Source organism: Bufo bufo, chromosome 6, assembly GCF_905171765.1.
Source record: "Bufo bufo chromosome 6, aBufBuf1.1, whole genome shotgun sequence".
Classification (NCBI taxonomy): Eukaryota; Metazoa; Chordata; class Amphibia; order Anura; family Bufonidae; genus Bufo; species Bufo bufo.
This window is the reverse complement of record NC_053394.1, coordinates 159,560,639-159,588,445: the sequence shown is the minus strand read 5'-3', so window position 1 is coordinate 159,588,445 and position 27,807 is coordinate 159,560,639. Positions and strand designations below refer to the sequence as shown.

General features: G+C 44.4%; 1 protein-coding gene across 1 annotated transcript in view; it reads left to right on the top strand.

Moving 5' to 3' along the window:
- The first annotated feature begins 17,841 nt into the window (after positions 1-17,841).
- The window catches only part of LOC121003184 (glutathione S-transferase P 2-like), a 62,382-nt gene continuing 52,416 nt past the window's right edge, over positions 17,842-27,807 (top strand). Inside the window, exons 1-2 of the mRNA XM_040434822.1 lie at positions 17,842-17,929; positions 18,163-18,198. Of these exons, the coding sequence (XP_040290756.1) occupies position 17,929; positions 18,163-18,198 (37 nt within the window). The 5' untranslated portion in view covers positions 17,842-17,928. The remainder of the gene's footprint in view (positions 17,930-18,162; positions 18,199-27,807) is intronic.

Sequence of the window (27,807 nt, the reverse complement as noted above, 5' to 3'; positions counted from 1 at the left end):
CTGTTGAAATGTTGTCTTTAGTTTTCACCATACATGTTTGCTAGTACTGTGACCAGATAATGCTATCTGTGCCTCGTCTGTCCATGGTGTGGGGATTCGCTCTGGTAGACAGGCTAGCGGACGCAGTATAGAGGCAACCACAAAGTCATTAACTTAAACAGTTCAGTGTTTTATTCACACATAAGAAAAAAAAAAAAAAGTGATATTTTGCAGTCTAGGTGTTTGTTCACACCATGAAAAGTCCACAGAACAAAAACCTTCACCTGGTTTGCAGTTTCTCCACCTGAGGTCCACAGCAGGCTTTAGGGGCCTGTTTCTCAGCATGCGACTCCCAGCACTTTTGCACGGCACAAGTTTTCAGATCCCAAAATACCCAGGGACTGACAGCGCTCCACTGTCAAAGAGGAGTAATCCACACCCAGCTGATACTGCTGGCTGGGTTTGATATAGGCCAGTAAAGACCCGGCCTGGAGCGTGGGGAGAAGCTACCCACCCAGCACTTTGGCTACTCCCAGTAAGAGCCGGCCCGGATCAGCTTACAGCCATACTAAAATAGCAACGTGTCAACCAGCACTAGCTGCCACTGACACTTGAAAATACAGGCTCTTAATTTACCGAGGCCAGGAACCTCGTGACACATACCTTCCGTCAACGACGGACCGTTGCGCCTTCCTACAATAGGTAAACTTTAATTTATTGCTGATGTTCTTTCTGGATAGCAAAGGTTTCCTTCTGGTGCACGGTGCCCCTCTCATGTACTTATACTTTGTGTTTTTCTTTTGTCATAGACTGTGACATTAGTAGTGGTGATCACTAATGGTAGGTCCTCTAAGGAAATCCTGGGGTTCTTTTCCATTGACATGGTTAGAGGGGAGTTGTCACAGATTTACATTGGAGCTCAGCCATTTTCTGCCAATTAACTTTCATTTTCTGGTAATATACTGTATGCTAATAACGATAGATTATACTTTACTAAAAGGTACTAGTGACAGATTATAAAGAATTGTCGGGAGGGATTGTCTCTTATCTGTACTGTCAAAGAATGTATTGTCTTCCCTTATTGTCATAAAAGTCTTCTAGTTCCTCAGCAGTTTCCCCTTTATACTCTCTCACAGTATACATCTCCCAAACTGGTTGATGCCTTTGGTTTGGTTGATAATCCAAGTCATATTTCACTGGGTACTGTGCTATCAGCATGGTCGGTCTGTTACAATGACAGGCTGACTCTGTTCTTCAACAGGAAACTGAAACCAAAGACCCCTGACAACATGTCTCATAGTAAGCACTGTGTCCCCCAAACGCAGAAGCCACAGAGGGGGCTGGAGGACGATCTGGGCCTTCTCTGCATGTCTCGATTTACAGGTCAATGGTAGCGATCTGTATTTGAGGACATGTAGGGAATACACTAATCATGTGTTTACTGCTAACTTGAGCCCCAATCATATAAAATAAATATAGTATATACATTTATGGTGCCATGCGTTTAAAGTCTAGATCGAGGTCCCTTACTAGTTAACAAGGAATGTGTAAAATTGAAGGTAAAATTTATTTATTTTTCTCTAAATAAATTACATGATACAGACCCCCTCCTAGGATGCATTCCCACTCATTAAAGCCTTACCTATGGGCTTTCCGTGTCTGGCATATGTTTGCATCCCCCCAAAAAAGGATGCCTCCATGTATCAGTTCAGGTGCATAAGGCAAACAGAGTCACTTTGACCACCACTTGACCTCTGATGCAGCGGTATATGAGTTTTGTGCCAGACACAATAGCAGGGTAAACTAAACTGCTTTGGATGCAGCTATGATTGAGAGGAAGAGAAGCACTGGACACTTCCATGCTGCATACACCTCCACTGCATGGTCCCCTGCTGTATTTATCTGCTCTTTATCAACAATTTTATCCTGAGAAGCCCCTGTCTTGTTGCTGTGGAGGCGCTTCGCTGCAGTGTTCCACTACTCACTGGTCATGGCTCTGTAGTGAGCCAATGACTAAACGACAGGAGTGCTCAACCAGTTAGGGATCCCTAAAGGGATTTTGGTCCTACAGACCGCAGTGAAACTGCAAATAATATCCCGAGGGTCTCTAAAATAGAATTAGTTCATTTTCTCAACCAGTGCTGCAACCGATTGGTGCTGCATGTGCAGCGACCCAGATGGGAGGCATCATGGGAGAAGACAGGAGTGGTAATGACAGATGGTGGTAGTACTCACGGTGACAGCTGTCCAGCTCTCGCGCTCCCTGGGCCATGCACAGTGAAGGAAGGGGGGGTGCATCTGATGTTATTGCCCCCAGGGCATACCATGGTTGGGGTCTCCTGCCTGATAGAAGGCAGGGTCCCCTTGGTGGTATTGTTGGTGAGGTGCAAAGACAGAAGACTCGTACAAAGATTGGTAAACAAATTGAACTCAGTCTTTACTGAATTGAATAATGTAAATCTATTCCACATGTAAATGACGGTGCAGTACCCCAGAGCAGGGGGTACTAGCAAATTGTTTAACCCCTTTGCAACCTTGGCACTTTAAAGGCAATGTACACTATTGGAGGCAATTTTTTAATGATTGCATTTTACTCATTTTTGGGTAAAATCATATTTCCAATTGACCTTTATTAAAAATATTGAGCCATTCTGTCATAAGAGTTAAGGCTACTTTCACACTGGCGTTTTGGCTTTCCGTTTGTGAGATCCTTTCAGGGCTCTCACAAGCGGTCCAAAATGGATCGGTTTTGCCCTAATGCATTCTGAATGGAAAAGGATCTACTCAGAATGCATCAGTTTGCCTCCATTCCGTCTCCATTCCGCTTTGGATGCGGACACCAAAATGCTGCTTGGGAACAGATCCATTTTCTATGACACAATCTGGCACAATAGAAAACGGATCCGTCCTCCATTGACTTTCAATGGTGTTCAAGACGGATCCGTCTTGGCTATGTTAAAGATAATACAAACTGATCCGTTCTGAACGGATGCAGGCGGTTGTATTATCTGAACGGATCCGTCTGTGCAGATCCATGACTGATCCGCACCAAACGCGAGTGTGAAAGTAGCCTAACTGTGTTTCTAACTGTGTGACTGGTACTTTCACTTTCACTTTGGTCATCTTATAACCCTTATCTCTAAACTACTAAGAGGTCATAATCACTTATTTAAGCCACATTCTTATCAGTAAGATATGAACTGAGCTATAATGAGTGTTTATAATGTCAGAGAGCAGAGATAAGGAGTCCGTCTGCTCCCCAGATGACGGAAAAGACAAAATATCCACAGGCTGCCACTACAGCATCTCAACTATGTACACAAAAAAAGATTCCATATCCATAAAGACCAATTTAAAAAATATTTTTAGCTCAAAATAAGTACAATGCAATAATAAAAATAAAATTGGCCCAAAACATGTACTTAGCCTTTAAAGTCAGCACTTTAAAGACAGCACCTGCTTATGCGTGCAGCCACTGGGTTTCTGCTGTTTCAAATAGTAGAAGCCTGGGGCAAATGTATGTGATTGCATACATTTAACTCCTCAGATTCTGTGGTCAAATGTGGCTACAGCATCTGAGCGGTGCATATGCGGGAGCCGTGCACTCCCACGCCCGTAATAGCATTCAAAGGTTGAAATCAGGTAAGTTGTTATGTGTCGGTGATAGCTCGGAGCTTCAGGCATCACTGGAATATTCCAATACAGGTCAGTAGGTGGCAGCACTGTATTGGAATACAGTGAATGGTGTGTTCTGTGATGCATATATACCCAGAGCACAACTGGCAATCTAGTGATTGCTAGTTATAGTGGTTGGCTTAGAAAAAGTAAAAAAAATAAAACTATAAAAAGTTTTTAATATAAAACATTAAAAATATATATATAAAAGTTCAAATTGCCTCTCTTTCCCTAAAATCAAAATAAATAAACAATTAAAAATAACAATATAGGCATCACCACATCCGAAAACACCTAGACTATTAAAATATAACAATATTTATCCCACACAGAGAATGAAGTATTGGAAAAAAAATTCTAAATGGACAATTCGCCTTTTTTTATCACTTCACTTCCCCAATTTTTTTTTATAAAAGGTGATCAAAAAGTCACACACACTTTGGAATGGTATTACTGCAGTGGCGTGCCCAGGGTGTTTGGCACCCGGGGCAAGTCCTTTCTCTGGCACCCCCCCAATACTTGACCACATACCTCTTACATCCAGGGACATCTCCTGTCATGTAGACCTTCTCTTTCCTCTTCTTCTCCTTTAGAACGCCATGACAAATTCTTTCAGTCGCATCTTATCTCTACAGAGTTTGTAACACAGACACGTTAGATTTCTCAGTTTTTACATCAACCTCCCCATCCTGGTGTCCCCACAGTGTCATCCTGCTGACACGCCCATTACTCTGCCCGTTGTGCCCCCAATGCCCCAGGTACTATACTGCTGAAAAAATAGTGACCCCAGTAGACATAATTGGGGTCATTTATCAAACTGGTGTAAATTAGATCTGGACTTCCAAAAGAGCTGTCAAATATGAAAAGTGAGATCTGATTGGCTGCTATGGGCAACTAAGCCAGTTCTACTTTACACCAGTTTGATAAATTACCCCAAATGTCCCTATAGTATCCACAGCAGCTATAATGTCCCCTAGAGTGCCCCCAGTAATAATAACACCCTATATTGTGCTCCAGGTAATAATCCCTGTATAGTGTCCCCAGAAATAATAGAATTGCCCCTACAGTGCCTCCCCAATAGCAAGGCCCACCACGCTGCCCCTATACAGTAATCTCCCCCACACTGCACCATATAGTAATTTCCCTCACACTGTCCCCATACAGTAATTCCCCCATATAGTAATTTCCCCCACACTGTCCCCATATAGTAATTTCCCCCACACTGACCCTATACAGTAATTTCCCCCACACTGCCCCACACAGTAATTTCCCCCCCCACAGTAATTTCCCCCACACTGCCCCCATACAGTAATTTCCCCCACACTGTCCCTACACAGTAATTTCCCCCACACTGCCCCATACAGTAATTTCCCCTACACTGCCCCACACAGTAATTTCCCCATACAATAATTTCCCCCACACTGCCCCACAGAGTAATTTCCCCCACACTGCCCCACGCAGTAATTTCCCCCACACTGCCCCTATACAGTAATTTCCCCTCACACTGCCCCCACAGTAATTTCCCCCACACTGCCCCATACAGTAATTTGCCCCACACAGTAATTTCCCCCACACTTCCCCCATACAGTTATTTGCCCCACACAGTAATTTCTCCCACACTGCCCCATACAGTAATTTCCCCATACAGTAATTTCCCCCACACTGCCCCATACAGTAATTTCCCTCACATTGCCCCCACAGTAGTGTCCCCCACACTTCCCCCCACACAGTAGTGTCCCCCACACTTCCCCCCACACAGTAGTGTCCCCCACACTGCCCCCCACACAGTAGTGTCCCCCACACTGCCCCCCACACAGTAGTGTCCCCCACACTGCCCCCCACACAGTAGTGTCCGCCACACTGCCCCCCACACAGTAGTGTCCCCCACACTGCCCCCACACAGTAATGTCCCCCACACAGTAGTGCCACTGTATCACTGAAAAGTACAGATTGCCCGCTAAAAATGAGTCCTCCTAGAGCTCCATACACATAAATACAAAAAAAACTCAAAATATGTTTTTTTTAAGGTTTTCATTTTTTTTATATTAAAACGCAAGAAAAGCTACACAAGTGTGGTATCGTTGTAATCGTACTGACCTAGAGAATGAAGATAACAGGTCAATTTTTCCACATAGGGAACGTCGTAAGTAAACCCCATAAAACTGTACTGGAATTTTCTTTCTTTTTGTTATTTTTTATTTTCCAATTCCGCCTCATTTGGAATTTTTTTCCACCTTAGATGTTAAACAACTCCGGCACAGCTCCGTACAGGAAGCTTGGGTGTGGATCCAGGATCTGCCCATTGCTAAGTCTACATAGTTCTAGCCTAGATTTCCAGCATGTGGAGGAAGAGTGAATGTGCTTCTTTCTTCACAGGACTAAAGTTACAGAGACTCACCAAGAGAAAGAGACAAGAAGTTCAGAAATCTGCATGGCTTAGCATTGGAGTCAGTAAGGTAACTTGCTAGCTAAGCTATTTAGACTTTACTGTAGTGTGGGGAATACTGTTAAGATACGCTTCACACATGGACACGACTTGGCCAGTTGTATCTCTGAAAAACCTGTACACCTCAGTTGCATGACTGCAAATGTGAGATTGCCTATCAAAAATTCTGCAGGAGGAAACTTGAGAAAGATAGGGAGAAATGAATATGATCATTTCCGACCTTGCTCAAATCCATACAAAACAATTTGCACTGTACATTGTGGGAACTGTATTTTTGCTGTTGTTGGATGTACTACAGCTCCCTTTTTGCACTTAAGTGCACCTGGTGGTGGCGTCTTGTTTTGTTTGATATGGACTTTTTCTGCTTTTATTTCTGTGTACCATATATATATATATATATATATATATATATATATATATATATATAAAAAGAAAGTCCAACGGGAGCACCAACCTAAAAAGTGGGTGCAATGTCCAAAAGGGGGCAACGGCAATCCCCAATAGTATAATAGAGAAGCAGTTTTATTCATCCATATTATGGCAAATAATATTTGCCATAATATGGGTGAATAAAACTGCTTTGATTTCCATCACAACTTGGAGTGCAGTCCTGCTTTCTCTATTATATATATATATATATATATATATATATATATATATATATATATATATATATATATATATACTTCTTATACGCTGCTGATTTAGGTCCGTCACAGTCCTCTATTTATATATTTTTTTTGTTGCTTTACTATTATCGTGTATTCTCACAGACTCAGCTATAAACATATGCACTTGCACCTTCCTTAATATTGTCCTACCTGCTGACTGCTTCCACCTCCAATAATTGTTTTTAATCATTTTTGTGCCATGTCTATCATGTAAAACTCCTTTTGTGATGATTGAATAAAATATTGTACTATTACCACTGTGTAATAGATTGCTTATCTTTAGAATTATTATTTCTTGCCTGTACATATATCAATCTACTCGGCTTTTCCTGCTCTACAACATTGCGTTGTGTGACAATTGTTTGTCACGCAGCCCGGGCCCCACAGAAGTGATTCAGTGAAAAACACATTCCGGATGCAATGCATTTTTCACAATTGGTTGCTAGGAGATGTTGTTTATAAATCTTTTGAAAAACACATCAAAACTGATTGCACCCGCGAGGAAAAAAATGCTTGCGAAATGGTGCGAGTTTCACTGAATGCATCCTAAACTCATCCTGACACAATCTGTATCATTCATGTGAAAGAGGCCTAAAGCTTTAATGGGGAGCAGGCAGCAGTACATGTGGATGTGGAAAGGGTAGAGTTATAGTTTTATAGAGGCACTTGGCCACAATAGTAGTGGGAGCAGAGGCAGCATAGCATGGAACATATAAGGTAGTAGATTGGCTGGTAGCAGTAGAAGTGGTAGTGGTGGATCCGTTGCATTAATTGTAGTGGTAGTAGAGGATTAGCACTGAGGAGTAGCAGCTGTGGTGGCCGTGGTGGCAGCAACAGCCATATGGTACATGTTTCCATATGGTACATGTTATTTCGGGCATCTCGTCACTCATGTGTAACCTATCCCATTATGTTGATATGCTCCTGCAAAAATACGTAGCCCAACTACCATCATACCTCAAAGATTCCAGCACTCTTATACAGCTCCTACAGAACGTCAAGTGGAAAGACAGGTACCACTAGCTGACCCTAGATGTCACATCGCTTTACTCAAACATCCAGCATGACTTGGTCATCAATTGCACAAAACGATTCCTGGGCACAGATGATATTTTACCACCAGACCAAAAAAAATTATTCCTAAGGAGTATTCATTTTATTCTCACTCACAACGTTTTTAAGTTTGAATACACCCTATACTTACAGACAAAAGGAACTGCGATGGGCACACGTTTTGCACCAAGTTTCGCCAATCTCTTTATGGGGGCCTTTGAAGACACTTTTATCTATAAATCTGAGTACTGGACAAAGAACATAATTTTTTACCGCCGCTATATCGACGATCTGATCCATATTTGGGAAGGGGACCTCACAACAATTGACAATTACACAGAACATCTTAATTCTGGAGCATTACCCTCTCAGGCACGAGTAACAAGACTACAGACGAATTGCTTGATTTGGAACTAAGTGCCAATAACGGAATAATCAACACACGGACATTTTTCTAAAGAGTCGACTGTAACAGTTACTTGGACTATTCAAGTGAGCACCACAAGAAATGGAAAAAGAACATCCTGTTCAGCCAATTCAAGAGAATAAGGCGTAATTGTTCCAAAGGTGACAATTTTATCACACAGAGATTCCTACAAAAAGGCTACCCGGTAGAAATTTTAGACACAGCCCTAAACAGAGCCCAGTCCCTCACACAGGCGGAATGTCTATCAGAACCAGCAACTCCAAGAAAGACAGCGTCAGGAAATGCTCTAATACAAACTTCTTAACTACATACAATAGCAATCATAATGACATCCTGAAAGTTTTGTCTAGGCATTGGTACATTCTGAAAAAGGATCCCTTTCTGAATAAAGACTTAAATGAACCTTCTCTAATATTTAGAAGGACCCAAACACTTAAAAACTTGCTTGCACCCAATAAATTAAAGAGAAAACCGGAACAAGTAGATAGACCGGTCAGTACCAAAACCCCAGGGAGCTATAGGTGCAACCAATTGAAATGTCTATGCTGCAAATCCATAAACGTCACTACATCCTTTCTGGGTCCAAACGACTAATCATTTCCGATTAAGGAGGAGCTGGACTGCAGATCGAGGAACATCGTCTACCTCATCACATGTCCATGTAACCTCCGTTATGTGGGACGCACCATCCAAACCCTGCACAACAGACTTAACAAGCACAGATCTAATGTCAAGAAAAAGTTCTTACTACATAGCGTCTCCAAACATGCCACCACCCACCACCAAGGCTCATTCTCCGGATTTAGTATTACGCCAATTGAACAAGTCAGAACGAACGGATACAGTATCATCCAGACCCTAAGAAAACGGGAGATGTTCTGGATATATAAATTGAATTGCCTAAACCCATGTGGCCTTAATGAAGCCTTCGTAATCAATTTTTAAATCTGTCTATCCTTTTTCATCTACTTCCAGTACTAACGTAATAGCCATAAGCCCCCCTCCCCACCCCCACACTGGCTTATTCTCCACCCCAGGCCTTTACTACTCATCCTCCACAGGTCAAGACCACCCAACGGTCCCTACTTGCATCCCAGCAGCTTCGTCCGATCCAACACACTTGGTGGAGTCTAGACCCCTCCCCAGCCATGTGAGAGGACATTACCCTCACCTTCAAGGCCAATCCCCTACGTGTAGTACCAGACGATGTGTCACATTCTCAGAATTTATATTTATGTTCCCACACAGTTAAGTACTTTTAATTCATTTTAATAATTTTTATTCTTTTAATTCATTTTTCCACCTAGTTAATGCATTTTACGCATACAGCGTTTACCTTTGTTATTTTACTTGCCTTTGATTTATATGTGTCAATTGTCACTCCACCTGCCATCAGCTACCCCGATGTGCCCATTATCCAGGGCCATTGCATTGTATCCCCCTCCCCCTCTCACACTACCCTTCTTCAGTCATCCTCCATTTTATTTTTCCCCTTATATTTTTACTTACTTTCACTATTTATTTATACTGCCTTATGAATACTCAGGGGGCACTCAACCAGCCCCCCAGTGATGTGGCCTCCTAGCAGGCCATACATACACCCCAGAAGCTCTAGCGTCCTGTTGCCAGGACATGGAAGTCACTTGCCCGGCACTCCGATCACGTGACCGGCAGCCCCACACCACGTAACCTTCCCCGGCTTCTCTTTGTTCCCACCAGCTCAGGCGTTGTGTTGCCGAGTGACGGAAGTCATGTGCCTGGCAATATGACACATGACCCACCTCCTTGGCTCACATGACCTCCACAGGTAGTAGGACTGAACCTGGGTGAGGCAAAAGTTCTCCTCTTGCTGAGTTACCTCAGCCTGGCATGCCACATGAACTAACTGTTCCATCATATTACAGAGACTGAACTGATTGCTGCTGCTGTGGCTTCTGCTGCTTTTGGTGGCGGGAGGTGGGTGACTCTGCAGGGGGCAGAGAGGGACCTCCCTTTTAGACACTCTGGCACAGAAGTCTGCTTGCTGAAAATCTGGTCAGTGTGCCCAAGGAGCCAGTTCTTCAGTTTCTCCTTGTGGGTCCACAAATGCTACAGTGCGGACAGCAAGATGCGTTAGCTGTTCTTCTTTCGCCATCGTCCCTTGCTGCATGACCATCAGCATCTGTTCTAAGATAAATATGAGGAGGGTCAGATAGTTCATGCTGCAGTTGTCCCTACTGGCAAATTTTGTGGCCTCTTTGAAGGGTTTCAGCACCCAACAGGAGTCTCTGATATGCTGCCACTGCCTGATCCTGAAACAACACATGCTCCTTGCTGAGGCGGTCTGATGCATGACAAAATCATTTACAGATTTCCAGTGTTCATACAGAGGCTCTAGCATACACAAGTTGAAACGTAATGGATTAAACGGTGTAACAGCAGATTGTTCTGTCGCTGCAAGTCCAGGATTCTGTCGCTGCAAGTCAAGGAGGGTATTCCTTGCCACATTAGAATGGCTGAAATGTGAGGATAGTCTCCTAGACATTGCCAGCACCTTGCACAAGCCAGTGTACTGTACTTAAAAAAATAAAAAAAAAGCAATGCACAACTAGGTTAATCATGTGCACCATACAATGAGAATTTGTTATTTCCCCAGGTTCAGTGTGACCACTATGTTATGACCATTGTCGCTGATCACCTTGACCAGATGGCATTGGTGGGGTGGCAGCCAGCGAGATGTTTGCTACTTGTATTTTAGCAACTTCTCGCCTATGTGGCTACAATGCTTGACATGTGATAGGAAGGAGGGGGAGTGAGAACAATGTTGTGCCCTGCTGTGTGGGAGCTAAGCTGACACAATCGTGGAGGGGCCAAAAGGTCCTAGCCTTGTTGCTGGGGTGCTGCCTTGCAGCTGCAGCAAAAAAACATTAAACCAGTGGGCCGTGAAAGACATGAACTGTCCCTGCCCATAACAGCTGCTCCAGGTGTCCACCATTGCCAAACAATGACAATTGCAAGGAGCGGCCCACTTTCTCCACCACGTGAGAGTACAAGGCATGGATAGATTTTTGGGACGTATCTTCCAAGTCATCAGCTCACTAAAGCCAGCAGACGCTACTAAATGGTACGGCAGTAACAGCATCACCAGCAATTTGGCCAGCTCGTAACTAAGCTTGTGCACCATCGGATTGCTGGGCATGTAAAGTTGTTTCGTGGCCATGCATTCCATTATTAATAGCCATACTGCCAATGGATGTGGCTTGGCTGCCACAAGGGAGACCGGGAGAAAGAGGTAATTCTTGTTGCATTAGGCGGGGGCCACCTCTGTCTGCTATTGGGATTGCGTGATGTGGTTCAGTAGGCCTGTGGTGCCTATGCTTGTGTTGTGATTGCCCACTACTTATTTTACTCTTGCAGAGCTTGTACAGGGCAGTGATGCTATCTTCCGGTAGTGTTGAGAAAAACTGCGAGGCAGCCGATCTGGCACTGGCAGTTCTTTGGGAGGTTCTGGATGTACGCCACCTCTGCTTTTTATTGCTGCCACTGCCACTACCCTCCTCCTCTGATGTTCCTTCCTCCTCAGCACCCTTATCCAGCTCCCAGGTCCTGTATAACACACAATTATCTGAGCTCTCGCCCTCCCTGCCACTTTTATCAGTGATATATCATCGTAGGCTCCTTGCCACCCCCCCCCCCCGCCGATTCTTTGCTCTGTATTTGCCCTGACTGCCACTGTCACTGCCCCCACTGCTAATACTGTGGCTACGTGTGCCACTATTACCACCACCAACACAGCTACACATAGGGTCCCCCGCCTCCTCCTGAACCTCATCCTCAGGGCAGTCAAAACACTAATTGCTCTCACACAAGTCATCAACAAGAAGACTATCTTGACTATGTTCTGTAGGGTGTGGTGATGTTTTGTTGTCTCTTTTTTGTAAAAAAAGAAGGTGCCCCAGTAGGAAGGGGGAGTCAAGACAGAGAGGATGGCACTAAAAGGCTTCTCAGTGACTGCAAGGAGATGGAGCAGGAGGTATACTTTAAACCCTGGCTCCAAGGCATGGTAGAATGCGTACAAGAAAAAAAGAGGTTATCCCACAAATCTTCTTCTTAGGGCTATATAAGCCCTTGAAGAGATAAGATCAGGTGGAGGTGCCAGACAGGATGCCAAATGGGTGATATACAGAACAGTAAAAGGAGAGAGTAATGGAGAAGGCTGCTCTAGCTAGTGTTAGCAATCAACACTATGGTAATGAAGACAAAGAGGTGAGTACATGTGGCGAACGTTGGAAAAAGGGATTGTCCTCAGATTGTAGGACAGTACCACCATCAGTACTGGAAGAAGTGAGCGCCAAACTCCAAATATTGAAAATGAAAATAACAAGTTATGGTAGTTTGCTATAAGTAAACGTATAGGACGGGTATGATGTAATCCAGGAGAGGGCCAGGTCAGTGATGCCAAGAGATGAGAGAGTTTTCAACAGAAGGGAGTGGTCGACAGTGTCAAAGGCAGAGGACAGGTCAAGGAGAAGGAGGACAGAGTCATGTTTTTTGGTTTTGGCTGTTAGTAGGTCATTGGTGACTTTGGTAAGGACAGTCTCAGTCGAGTGGTGGGGTCGGAAGCCAGATTGTAGCTGGTCAAAGAGGGAGCAGGAGGAGAGGTGAGAGGACAGTTCCGAATGGACATGTTGTTCAAGTAGCTTTGAGGCATACGGAAGAAGTGATATAGGGCGATAACTGGACAAGGAAGATGGGTCATGTAAAGGCTTTTTGAGGATGGGTGTAATGGTAGCATGTTTAAAAGCAGAGGGGAAGACACCAGAGGTTAGTGATAGGTTGAAGAGATGAATTAGGGCTGGGATAAACACTGTGGTGAGGTTAGGGATGAGGTGGGATGGTATTGCTTCAAGTGCACAGGTGGTGAGATGTGATCTGGAGAGTCAAGTGGAGAGTTTTTCTTCTGTAATGGTGAAGAAGTGGGTTTTGGGAGAAGAGGACCGAGCAGTTGTGTAGAGGGTCTGTGGGGACTGTGTACTGAAGCTTTCTCTGATGTTGACTATCTTTTGTTTGAAGTATGTGGCAAAGTCCTTAGATGAGATGAGAGGAGAGGGTGGGGGTGGGAGTGCTGGGGGACGGAGGAGGGAGTTAGGGAAGATATGAGGGATAAGAAGTAGGCCTGTTTTGCATCAGCGAGTGTGGATTTGATTATGAGGAGGGATTGCTTGTATGCAGTGAATTGATCTTTAGAATGGGATTTCTTCCATCGCCGCTCAGCAGCCCTGGAAGCTTGTTTTTTGGTCAGGTTGGTGTGCCAGGGTTGTCTGTTTAATTTTTCGGCTTTTGTTGTGTGTGAGGGGGGCAACAGTGTCCAGAGCTGTACTTATTGTGGTGTTATATAGAGTGGTGGCAGCATCTGGGTCTTAGAGGGAACAGATGGTAGAGAGTAGGAGAAGAGAGTCAGAATGCAAGCGAAAGTCGAGATGTTTAAGGTTCCTGCGGGGGTGTTTTAGTGTGTGGACCTGGGGATCAGCAAAAGAGACCAATAAAGAGGTGGTAAATGACGGCTACTTGAAGGTTGGAGGGAGAGTAGATGCGAACATAGTGTACTTCAAATGAGGTGAACGTAATGGAGGTTGGCAGTGGAGTTGGGCTGTAGGAGCAGGTGTCTGATAGGAGAAGACCAACTCCTCACTATATATTCACTATATGAGAGTGCAGCATGGGAGGAGGTGTCAGAGGGTGTCAGCCATGTTTCTGTGAGACCCAGAAAGGAAAGTTTTTGAGAGATGAAAAGATCATGAATGTAGGGCAGTTTGTTACAGACAGAGTGTGCATTCCATAATGCTCCTGCAAGAGGAACCAGAGGAGCAAGGGTCAGAGGAATGATTATTAGGTTTAAGGGGTTGCAGAAATTTGTAGAAGGAGATTTGTACTGAGACATGGAGGTGATAGTGGGGATTTGCTGAGGGGGGCCTGGATTTGGAGAGATATTACCAGCAGTAAGGAGAAGCAAAGAAAGTGTTAATATATGAGACTAAGAGAGGGCATGAGGTATCTGTGTGTGTTTGGGAAGGAAGTGTTTTATGTTGCCAAACAGGTTAAAGCAAGCAGATGAGAAGGTAAGATGGAGGAAGAGATGAATAGTTCCTTGCTGGGTGAATGGATGTGGGGGTATTTCAAAAGGTTGTGGAAAAGTGGGAAGAGTAAGATGAAAAATTGAAACATTGTTTGCAGTAACTATGTCTGTAATGACCTGTGGTCCCCTTCTGGTCCAATTCTGGTATAATACAGTATGTTCACTTAAAGAGTTGCACTTGAAAGATGTTGCATTTGGAAAAACCAAGGCCTGGAAGACTTAGGAATTTATACCACTCAGTGTTCAATCAGGTGTGACCAAGAGGGGAGGGGGCTACATATGGTCTAATCAAGGGAGGACCAGATACAGGGGTGAAATATTCAATGTACACAAATACTCAATAAATCCAGCAGGGTGGAGACATACCAGGGATGAGAAGGAAAGATGAGGGGTGTAGACAATATCAGACTGTGAAAAAGCTGGGTGCAGCAGTTAGCTTCAATGTAGACATACTAGGGATGAGAAGGAAAGATGAGGGCTGTGGACAATATCAGACTGTGGAAAAGCTGGGTGCAGCAGTCAGCTTAAATGTAGAAATACCAGGGATGAGAAGGAAAGATGAGGGGTGTGGACAATATCAGACTGTGGAAAAGCTGGGTGCAGCAGTTTGCTTCAATGTAGACATACCAGGGAGGAGAAGGAAAAATAAGGGGTGTTGACAATATCAGACTGTGGAAAAGCTGGGTGCAGCAGTTAGCTTCAATGTAGACATACCTGGAGAGGAGAGAATTGGGTGATGGTCAGTAGGCAGTGATGACAAAGTGGATTCCATATCCATAACATTACATTCTGGTATAATTCAGTACTGTATGTGCACTTAAAAAGTTGCACTTGAAAGATGTTGCATTTAGAAATATTGGTTGTTCAACTGTTCAATCTTGTCATTCAACATAAAATGGTGGATATATTTCTCTCTTGAATATCTGTACTATCACTTTAAGTTATTTAAGCACTTTATAATTTCTCTGAGAGGTATATCAATAGAGGTATATCAATAACCAATAGTTCACTTGCTCTACTTGGTTTGCAGTTTGCTCTATATAATTGCTTATGAAATGGTATGAGCAGTTCACATTTGTATGCAATTTGTTTGGATTGTATGGCTCAGTAGCTCGTTTGTATGGTTTGAAATTTGGTGGAACTGTAAGTAAACTCTCACCGCCACTTCTGTGAGAAGGTCTGACAGACGGCCTTTTCTACATCTTGCATGATGTTCTTTGTTTTGGTTTCACTTTGTCATCTCATTTCCTTCTCCCAGGTGTCACCTATTTAGACTAATCCTCTTTCCTTTATATTCCCTCCCATACTGCCTCAGTTTGCGGTTTATACTACTTCCTGGATTGAAGTGTTCACTGCTGAAGACTTCTGTTGCTGCTTGTTCAGATAAGTCCTTTCATGTATTGTGTTTCCTTGCTGGCTTGATTCTAGGTGACCCTGACTCCCTCCGTATTAAGTGCAGGGAGCCGTTGGTCGTGTCCCCTCACTATTATAGGGTTTTCAGGTGTCAATCAGTCTAGGTACGAGGGCATGCAATCGTCTACCTCTGAGACCCTTGTATGTGCTTAGCAGTCAGGGTGAGCTCTTAGGGTTTTATAGGGGTCACCTTTATGCTCCTTAGTTTGGGATCAAGAGAGTCAGATGTTTATCCATAACTTCCAGCTATCTGCAACATCATCTGTGACATAAACACATATATAACTAGTTCAGTAAACAGTTCTAATCACTATATTAACAGTAGGAACATTATATATCTGTTTTAAATACCTATTTTGGCCTCTCTGCTTCCATAAAACACAGATCTTAGTGGAGTGAATGTCTGTTCAGCTCCTCTCTCTGGTGAATAATGATTCCAGCAGCTCCTGCTAGGGGAATTTCCCACACAGGCTGTGTGTGAAGCTGGCTGTGATTGGTCAAAACTCTTGCTGTGTGTGAGGCTGGCTGTGATTAGTCAAGACTCCTGCCCAGCAACAACAGTTTAACTGTATGCTTTCTACTGTTTCTGCTGTGTCATTGAGCTTACCTCACATTTATATAATGATTCTTAAAGGCATACTATCTTTTCTGCTTCTGTGAACACAAAATATAACAATTATATCACATTCAAACATGAAGTCACTGTAAATAACTCTGCTTTTGTCTTTAACACACAAACATAGGAACTGTATTAAAGAGGTTCTGCAGTTATTTTAAACTGATGATCTATCTTCTGGATAGATCATCAGCATCTGATCGGCGGGGGTCCGACACCCGGGACCCCCGCCGATCAGCAGTTTGAGAAGGCTCCATGAGCGCCCCGTGGCCTTCTCACTGTTTACCGCAGGCCCAGTGACATCACAACTAGTATCAATGGCCTGGGCGGGGCTAAGCTCCATTCAAGTGAACAGAGCTTAGCCGCGCTCAGGCCAGTTGATACTAGTTGTGATGTCACTGGGCCTGCGGTAGACAGTGAGAAAGCTGTGGCGCTCCTGGAGCAACGCTGCCTTCTTAAACAGCTGATAGACGAGGGTCCCCGGTGTCAGACCCCCGCCGATCAGATGCTGATGATCTATCCAGAGGATAGATCATCCGTTTAAAATAACTGTAGAACCCCTTTAAGGTTATTGGCAGGTTTAGCTGTATAAACATATAAGCTATATTAGCAACCTAGAACAGGTCTGAACTGGCCAGCTACAAAGGAGGCTATGTACAAAAAGATCTCAGAAAGATGAAATTTTTGTCACGAGGGTGTCAAGAGCCACGTCTGACTCCGTTATACCCGGGGTCAGGAAGTCGCAGCGGGTGGCTGCGCGCTCTATGTCTAAAGATCGCGCTGCTTCTTAATGATAGCTTTCTGTGTTTGCCTTGCAATCCTTTTTGTATCACTCAGGGATCCGTAGCTTCTTCTCCTCAGCTGTTTCTTGTCTGTCACTCCCAACCTCCTTATATTCCCCTCTCCCACTTCTCTGGTTGTCAGATATAGAGCTTCCTGCCTGGACTTCTATACTGACCCACTGGAGCTATGTAGCTGTGATTCCTGGTTGTTGTTCCAGAGCGTTGCCCTCTGGATCCCTGTTGGGCTTTTGTTGTCCACTGTTGTCGCCCACCTGGGATTATATGTTTTGTCTGTATTGTCTGTCCTCTCCTTGGTGTTTTCCTTTAGTGTTAGTGGTGCGGACTAGTGTTCCCACCGCTCGATTCACTACCTAGGGCTCATCTTAGGGAAAGCCAGGGTTTAGGTACGTGATCGGCGAATGGGTGAGAAACCCGTCTAGGGACGTCAGGGCAGTCAGGTGCCAGCCTCAAGGTGAGTTAGGGGTCACCACCTTTCCCTCTCCCTTGGACAGGGCCTTCCCTTTTCCCTCCATTTGCGTCACGTATGTGATCGGCAAGCCGGTCGTGATAATTTTACTCTGTGCACTGATGCCCAAAACAACCCTTGTTATGATTGGGTTAAATTGTGCACTCTCTGTGCTCTGCAGCTTACATCATCGTGACTCAACAGGTCACTCCTGAGCTATATAAAAGTTGTGGTGAGGCGGACTGCATTCTTCACGGACACAGCCTGAGATCTACTACTCACACAAGTAACTACAGCTCACTATACTAGTCTATTGCCTTAATTCCTTATAGACTTCTGTATGTTTCCTTATAGTACTGCTATATAGTGCCTTATAGTAAAAGCTTTTGATTTGGTGCCATATATATATCACTCAGTTAACTACGGAGGCTCTACATGGATCGTTTGTCTAACAATTGCATGTTTACCAGGCAGTTGATGCATATTGCGGTATGTTTAACCTTTAAATCTTTCTTACAGTGTCTGGATATACATTGACTTACTTACCCTTAAGAGGTAAATATAACCGGTCTACAACACACAATAACTTTCTTGTATGAATGTTCCTTTTTTAACCCCTTAAGGACCCTGCCAATTTTCACCTTAAATGGGTTCTGCAGTTTGTTTAAACTGATGATCTATCCTCTAGATCGATCATCAGCATCTGATCGGCGGGGGTCCTCTGGGACCTCTGACGATCAGCCGTTTGAGAAGGCAGGGGCGCTGGCGGTAGTGCCACGGCCTTCTCGCTGTTTACCGCAGGCCCAGTGACGTCACGACTAGTATCAATGGCCTGGGCGGGGCTAAGCTCTGTTCACTTGAATGGAGCTTAGCCCCGCCCAGGCCATTGATAATAGTCGTGACGTCACTGGGCCTGCGGTAAACAGCGAGAAGGCCGCGGCACTACTGCCAGCGCCGCTGCCTTCTCAAACAGCTGATCGGCAGGGGTCCCAGGTGTCGGATTCCCCGCCAATCAGATGCTGATGATCTATCCAGAGTTTAAACAAACTGAAGAACCCCTTTAAGGACCAGGCCATTTTTTGCAAATCTGACATGTGTCACTTTATGTGGTGATAACTTTAAAACGCTTTTACTTATCCAAGCCATTCTGAGATTGTTTTCTCATCACATATTGTACTTCATGACAGTGGTAAATTTTAGCAAAAATATTTAGTTTTTATTTATTTTAAAAAAAACTACATTTACCAAAAATTTTGAAAAATTCCCAATTTTCAAAATTTCGATTTCTCTGCTTTTAAAACAGATAGTGATACCTCCTAAAATAGTTATTACTTTACATTTCCCATATGTATACTTCATGTTTGGATAATTTTGTAAATGAATTTGTCTTTTTTTTGGACATTAGAAGGCTTAGAAGTTTAGAAGCCCCCTTAGCTTAAACACCCTTAATGACCAGGCCACTTTTTACACTTCTGCACTACACTATTTTCACCGTTTATTGCTCGGTCATGCAACTTACCACCCAAATGAATTTTACCTCCTTTTCTTCTCACTAATAGAGCTTTCATTTGGTGGTATTTCATTGCTGCTGACATTTTTACTTTCTTTGTTATTAATCGAAATTTAAAGTTTTTTTGCAAAAAAATGACATTTTTCACTTTCAGTTGTAAAATTTTGCAAAAAAAGACACCCATATATAAATTTTTCTCAAAATTTATTGTTCTATATGTCTTTGATAAAAAAAAAATTTGGGTAAAAAAAAAATGGTTTGGATAAAAGTTATAGCGTTTACAAACTATGGTACAAAAATGTGAATTTCCGCTTTTTGAAGCAACTCTGACTTTCTGAGCACCTGTCATGTTTCCTGAGGTTCTACAATGGCCAGACAGTACAAACACCCCACAAATGACCCCATTTCGGAAAGTAGACACCCTAAGGTATTTGTTGATGGGCATAGTGAGTTCATAGAACTTTTTATTTTTTGTCACAAGTTAGCGGAAAATGATGATTTTTTTTTTTCTTACAAAGTCTCATATTCCACTAACTTGTGACAAAAAATAAAAACTTCCATGAACTCACTATGCCCATCACGAAATACCTTGGGGAGTCTTCTTTCCAAAATGGGGTCACTTGTGGGGTAGTTATACTGCCCTGGCATTTTAGGGGCCCAAATGCGTGCAAAGTAGTTTGAAATCAAAATCTGTAAAAAATGGCCTGTGAAATCCAAAAGGTGCTCTTTGGAATGTGGGCCCCTTTGCCCACCTAGGCTGCAAAAAAGTGTCACACATGTGGTATTGCCGTACTCAGGAGAAGTTGGGCAATGTTTTTTGGGGTGTCATTTTACATATACCCATGCTGGGTGAGAGAAATATCTTGGCAAAAGACAACTTTTCCCATTTGTTTATACAAAGTTGGCATTTGACCAAGATATTTATCTCACCCAGCATGGGTATATGTAAAATGACACCCCAAAACACATTGCCCAACTTCTCCTGAGTACGGCAATACCACATGTGTGACACTTTTTTGCAGCCTAGGTGGGCAAAGGGGCCCACATTCCAAAGAGCACCTTTCGGATTTCACAGGTCATTTTTTACACATTTTGATTTCAAACTACTTACCACACATTAGGGCCCCTAGAATGCCAGGGCAGTATAACTACCCCACAAGTGACCCCATTTTGGAAAGAAGACACCCCAAGGTATTCCGTGAGGGGCATGGTGAGTTCCTAGAATTTTTTATTTTTTGTCACAAGTTAGCGGAAAATGATGATTTTTTTTTTTTTTTTCTCTTACAAAGTCTCATATTCCACTAACTTGTGACAAAAAATAAAAACTTCCATGAACTCACTATGCCCAACACGAAATACCTGGGGGTGTCTTCTTTCCAAAATCGGGTCACTTGTGGTGTAGTTATACTGCCCTGGCATTTTAGGGGCCCGAATGCGTGAGAAGTAGTTTGAAATCAAAATCTGTAAAAAATGGCCGGTGAAATCCGAAAGGTGCTCTTTGGAATGTGGGCCCCTTTGCCCACCTAGGCTGCAAAAAAGTGTCACACATGTGGTATTGCCGTACTCAGGAGAAGTTGGGCAATGTGTTTTGGGGTGTCATTTTGCATATACCCATGCTGGGTGAGATAAATATTTCGGTCAAATGCCAACTTTGTATAAAAAAATGGGAAAAGTTGTCTTTTGCCAAGATATTTCTCTCACCCAGCATGGGTATATGTAAAAAGACACCCCAAAACACATTGCCCAACTTCTCCTGAGTACGGTGATACCAGATGTGTGACACTTTTTTGCAGCCTAGGTGGGCAAAGGGGCCCACATTCCAAAGAGCACCTTTAGGATTTCACCGGCCATTTTTTACAGATTTTGATTTTGAACCACTTCTCACGCATTCGGGCCCCTAAAATGCCACGGCAGTATAACTACCCCACAAGTGACCCCATTTTGGAAAGAAGACACCCCAAGGTATTTCGTGATGGGCATAGTGAGTTCATGGAAATTTTTATTTTTTGTCACAAGTTAGTGGAATATGAGACTTTGTAAGAAAAAAATTAAAAATAAATAAATCATTATTTTCCGCTAACTTGTGACCAAAAAAAAAAAATTCTAGGAACTCGCCATGCCCCTCACGGAATACCTTGGGGTGTCTTCTTTCCAAAATGGGGTCACATGTGGGGTATTTATACTGCCCTGGCATTTTAGGGGCCCTAAAGCGTGAGAAGAAGTCTGGGATCCAAATGTCTAAAAATGCCCTCCTAAAAGGAATTTGGCCCCTTTGCGCATCTGGGCTGCAAAAAAGTGTCACACATGTGGTATCGCTGTACTCAGGAGAAGTTGGGAAATGTGTTTTGGGGTGTCTTTTTACATATACTCATGCTGGGTGAGAGAAATATGTCGGCAAAAGACAACTTTTCCCATTTTTTATACAAAGATGGCATTTGACCAAGATATTTATCTCACCCAGCATGGGTATATGTAAAATGACACCCCAAAACACATTGCCCAACTTCTCCTGAGTACGGCAATACCACATGTGTGACACTTTTTTGCAGCCTAGATGCGCAAAGGGGCCCACATTCCTTTTATGAGGGCATTTTTAGACATTTGGATCCCAGACTTCTTCTCACGCTTTAGGGCCCCTAAAATGCCAGGGCAGTATAAATACCCCACATGTGACCCCATTTTGGAAAGAAGACACCCCAAGGTATTCAATGAGGGGCATGGCGAGTTCATAGAATTTTTTTTTTTTTTGCATAAGTTAGCGGAAATTATTTTTTTGTTGTTTTTTCTCACAAAGTCTCCATTTCCGCTAACTTGGGACAAAAATTTCAATCTTTCATGGACTCAATATGCCCCTCACGGAATACCTTGGGGTGTCTTCTTTCCGAAATGGGGTCACATGTGGGGTATTTATACTGCCCTGGCATTTTAGGGGCCCTAAAGCGTGAGAAGAAGTCTGGAATATAAAAATTTTAAGCATTTGGATTCCGTGAGGGGTATGGTGAGTTCATGTGAAATTTTTTTTTTTGACACAAGTTAGTGGAATATGAGACTTTGTAAGAAAAAAATAAAATAAAAACATTGGGCCAAAAAAATGTCTGAATGGAGCCTTACAGGGGGGTGATCAATGACAGGGGGGTGATCAGGGAGTCTATATGGGGTGATCACCCCCCTGTCATTGATCACCCCCCTGTAAGGCTCCATTCAGACGTCCGTATGTTTTTTTACAGATCCACGGATACATGGATCGGATCCGCAAAACACATACGGACGTCTGAATGGAGCCTTACAGGGGGGTGATCAATGACTGGGGGGTGATCAATGACAGGGGGGTGATCACGGAGTCTATATGGGGTGATCACCCCCCTATCATTGATCACCCCCCTATAAGGCTCCATTCAGATGTCTGTATGTGTTTTGCGGATCCGATCCATGTATCCGTGGATCTGTAAAAAACATACGAACGTCTGAATGGAGCCTTACAGGGGGGTGATCAATGACAGGGGGGTGATCAGGGAGTCTATATGGGGTGATCACCCCCCTGTAAGGCTCCATTCAGACGTCTGTATGTGTTTTGCGGATCCGATCCATGTATCCGTGGATCTGTAAAAAACATACGGACGTCTGAATGGAGCCTTACAGGGGGTGATCAATGACAGGGGGGTGATCAGGGAGTCTATATGGGGTGATCACCCCCCTGTTATTGATCACCCCCCTGTAAGGCTCCATTCAGACGTCCGTATGTGTTTTGCGGATCCGATCCATGTATCCGTGGATCCGTAAAAAACATACGGACGTCTGAATGGAGCCTTACAAGGGGGTGATCAATGACAGGGGGGTGATCAATGACAGGGGGGTGATCAGGGAGTCTATATTGGGTGATCAGGGGTGATCAGGGGTTAATAAGGGGTTAATAAGTGACAGGGGGGGTGTAGTGTAGTAGTGTTTGGTGCTACTTATTACTGAGCTGCCTGTGTCCTCTGGTGCTCGATCCAAACAAAAGGGACCACCAGAGGACCAGGTAGCAGGTATATTAGACGCTGTTATCAAAACAGCGTCTAATATACCTGTTAGGGGTTAAAAAAATTGCATCTCCAGCCTGCCAGCAAACGATCGCCGCTGGCAGGCTGGAGATCCACTCGCTTACCTTCCGATCCTGTGAACGCGAATCTCGCGTCTCGCGAGATGGTGCGTATATGCGTGACTCTGCGCAGGGCTGCCGCCTCCGGATCGCGATCCTGCGTTAGGCGGTCCGGAGGCGGTTAAGGACTAGTTCAGGTTTGAAGTCACTTTGCTTACATAATAGAAGCCACCCATAAATGGCTCTATTTTAGAAACTACACCCCTCAAGGTATTCAAAACTGATTTTACCAACTTTCTTTACCCTTTAGGTGTTCCACAAGAATTAAAGGAAAATGTAGATGAAATTTCAGAATTTCACTTTTTTTTGGCAGATTTTCCATTTTAATCATTTTTTTCCAGTAACAAAGCAAGGGTTAACAGCCAAACAAAACTCAAAAAAAAATTTGCCCTGATTCTATAGTTTACAGAAACACCCCATTTGTGATAGTAAACTGCTGTACGGGCACACGGCAGGGCGTAGAAGGAAAGGAACGCCATATGGTTTTTGAAAGGGGAGATTTCACTGGGATAATTTTAAGTTGCCATGTCACATTTGAGTAGAAACTCCAAAGAAGTGACCCTATTTTGGAAACTACGGGACAAGGTGGCAGTTTTGTTGGTACCATTTTAGGGTATATATGATTTTTGGTTGCTCTATATTACACTTTTTGTGAGGCAAGGTAACAAAAAAATTGCTGTTTTGGCACCATTTGAATTTTTTGTTTTTTACAATGGCATTTGACAGGTTAGATCATGTTGTATTTTTATAGAGCAGGTTGTTACGAAAGCGACAATACCAAATATGACAACTTTTTTGGGTTGTTTGTTTCAGTTTTACATAATAAAGCATTTTTGAAAAAAAAATATTTTTACGGTGTTGACCTGAGGGTTTAGGTCATGTGATATTTTTATACAGCAGGTTCTTACAGACATGGCAATACCTAATATGTATACTTTTTTTTTATTTATTTAAGTTTTACACGATAACAGCATTTTTTAATCAAAAAAAATAATCATGTTTTAGTGTCTCCATATTCTGAGAGCCATAGTTTTTAATTTTTTGGGCGATTGTCCTAAGTAGGGTCACACTTTTTGCTGGATAAGGTGACGGTTTGATTAGTATGATTTTGGGGTGTGTATGTGTAACGAACCGTTTCAGCAGACAAGGGGTTAAAATCCGTTTAGGCGATAAGCCCCTTTCTGAGAGACCGGCACAGCTACTGCAGAACACCAAATTCCCGAACTGGATACAAAGTAGCACTCCAAACTGGAACCTCACGAATAGCTGCTAGCAGACGAACAGGGATCAGCTTACACTTCTGGCAATCGGTCCTCTAACAGCATACAGTGAATCCCCCAATAACGAGACAAGGCTCCGTGTTGAGGGTCAAGCAGTGGTCTGAGGTGCTGGCACACCCAGCCTGGTTTTTATTACAGTTGTTGCAAATACAGGTCCGCCCACAGGGGTTTGAAATACAGCCAATCAATATGTTACAACACATACAATGTAAGTACACGCCCCTAGGGGACCAGAAGGAAGACTTGTGACATAGGACAGATATGCAGCACTGTAGGATACACAGAGACAATACATCCCCACAATTCATCATGGTTTCCTCCTCTCTGCCCTGGCGACACCCGAGGCGTAATCCAATTATCTCTCAGGACAAAAAGGAATCTCCAATACACATGCGCAGACAACAGGACAGACATCACCATTTAAACACACAATGGGACAATGGCACAATAGAAACACACCCAGCATTTCCTCCCAAGCTGACAAGTTACACTTATTATAAATTGTTACAACTTTGTGAGTTTACATTGGCCATACATATATCTAACATCAATTTAAACAGTATAACTTTGGGACAAACCTATCCAAAATTCACTTGAATAGCTTCAGGGGTTTAAAAGTTAGTATATGGCCCATAATCCTGGGGCAAGAGGCCAGCAGCCAGGCCTCTCCAAAACCCAGTGGCGAGGTTGGTTTCGCCACGCATCTCCCCCCCCCCCCAGGGAAGACTAACCAGATACCTGACCTCACGTCGGTCGGTACTTGAGTTAGTCTGGCAGCCCACCCACAACCCAATACTGGACCTGTTGCATTTGGTAGCCTGTCTCTGTCCAGTGAGTCCACCAAGGTTATGTTGGAAGCTGGTACTCCCGGTCTCTGTGTTGCTCCCTGGCTTAGAATCTGGTTGTTGGAGGGGGAGACAGACTGTCTCTACCCCCTGTGCTGTAAGTGCAGAGACCACGGTCCCATCTGCACGGTTGTGGGGCTTACTGTCTCCCCCTGGTGCGTTAAGCTGCCACTGGGGAGAGGGGGTAACGAGCTCCTCTCCCATACATACTTCCAGCCGCTGGGGAGGGCGACCGACCGTCTCCGCTCTCAATGCAGTGTCCTGCTGCTGGGGAAAGGAGACTGGGCTCTCTATTCCCTGCTGGACACTCTGCTGCTGGGGGACAGGACCGACTGTCTCTGCCCCCTGTAACTCCGCCTGCCGCTGGGGAATGGAGACTGGGCTCCCAATTCCCAATAAATCACACGGCCGCTGGGGAATGGAGACTGCGCTCCCAATTCCCCAAAAATCATGCTGCTGCTGGGGGGCAGGAACAACTACCTCTGCCCCCTGTAACTCAGCCTGCCGCTGGGGAGGGAGGACGCTGCTCTCCTCTCCCTGCACTTCACACTGCCTTCCCGGCATATCACTCTGCTGCTGGGGGGCAGGAACAACTACCTCTGCCCCCTGTAACTCAGCCTGCCGCTGGGGAGGGAGGACGCTGCTCTCCTCTCCCTGCACTTCACACTGCCGCTGGGGAATGGAGACTGGGCTCCCAATTCCCTGCAGGACCGGTGGAGAGACCTCGGTCCCATCTCTACCGGCCACCTGGGGTCCTTCCCAGTAACACTCTACAATATCTGCCCAGCTGAATGGGTCTGGATCTGGGTCTGTCACCTTACCGTCCTGCTGAGCCTTCTCAATGGAGTGGAAGAGATCTCGGTAGTCCTGCTCCAGTTCCCACTCCAGGGTTGCTAGGTGAGCCAGGTCTTGCTCTACCTCATGGGGGTCATCCCACTCATGCCTAGCCTCCCTCTCATAGAAAATGTCCTGAAGTCTGGACTGTGCAGGGCTCCCGAAGTCAAGCTCTGCAAAGGACTCCCATAACAAGCCAGGACCATAAAACTCCTCTCCCTCTGGCTTGTCATGTTCGGCTGTCCAGGGTATATACTGTGCCATATACCACCAAAGCGCCTGGTAGGCATCCTCCAGCCATAGCTCCTGCCATACCCGGTGCTCTAGTTCCTTCACCCATTCCTCCAGGGGCTGCTCTCCCAGGAAGGGCATCCGCAGGGCCACTTGCTTCTGCAACCGCTGCTCTTCACTGGGGAGACTCTCACCCCGCTGGTATTGTAGATTATCCAGGGCCTGGTACCAGATGCCTTTCCTTAATGCATCCCGGCCATCCTGGTCCTCCTCCTCGTATAACACTTCTGGTTCCATCCTGCTGCTGTCAGGGACGCTGTACTGGGACATGCGTTGTCCTTAAATTGTAGAATCCACAAAAATAGTGTCTCCTGTAGCTGTCCTTCTGGCTGTAGGAACGATCCCGCTGCTTGCCACCAATGTAACGAACCGTTTCAGCAGACAAGGGGTTAAAATCCGTTTAGGCGATAAGCCCCTTTCTGAGAGACCGGCACAGCTACTGCAGAACACCAAATTCCCGAACTGGATACAAAGTAGCACTCCAAACTGGAACCTCACGAATAGCTGCTAGCAGACGAACAGGGATCAGCTTACACTTCTGGCAATCGGTCCTCTAACAGCATACAGTGAATCCCCCAATAACGAGACAAGGCTCCGTGTTGAGGGTCAAGCAGTGGTCTGAGGTGCTGGCACACCCAGCCTGGTTTTTATTAAAGTTGTTGCAAATACAGGTCCGCCCACAGGGGTTTGAAATACAGCCAATCAATATGTTACAACACATACAATGTAAGTACACGCCCCTAGGGGACCAGAAGGAAGACTTGTGACATAGGACAGATATGCAGCACTGTAGGATACACAGAGACAATACATCCCCACAATGCATCATGGTTTCCTCCTCTCTGCCCTGGCGACACCCGAGGCGTAATCCAATTATCTCTCAGGACAAAAAGGAATCTCCAATACACATGCTCAGACAACAGGACAGACATCACCATTTAAACACACAATGGGACAATGGCACAATAGAAACACACCCAGCATTTCCTCCCAAGCTGACAAGTTACACTTATTATAAATTGTTACAACTTTGTGAGTTTACATTGGCCTTACATATATCTAACATCAATTTAAACAGTATAACTTTGGGACAAACCTATCCAAAATTCACTTGAATAGCTTCAGGGGTTTAAAAGTTAGTATATGGCCCATAATCCTGGGGCAAGAGGCCAGCAGCCAGGCCTCTCCAAAACCCAGTGGCGAGGTTGGTTTCGCCACGCATCTCCCCCCCCCCCAGGGAAGACTAACCAGATACCTGACCTCACG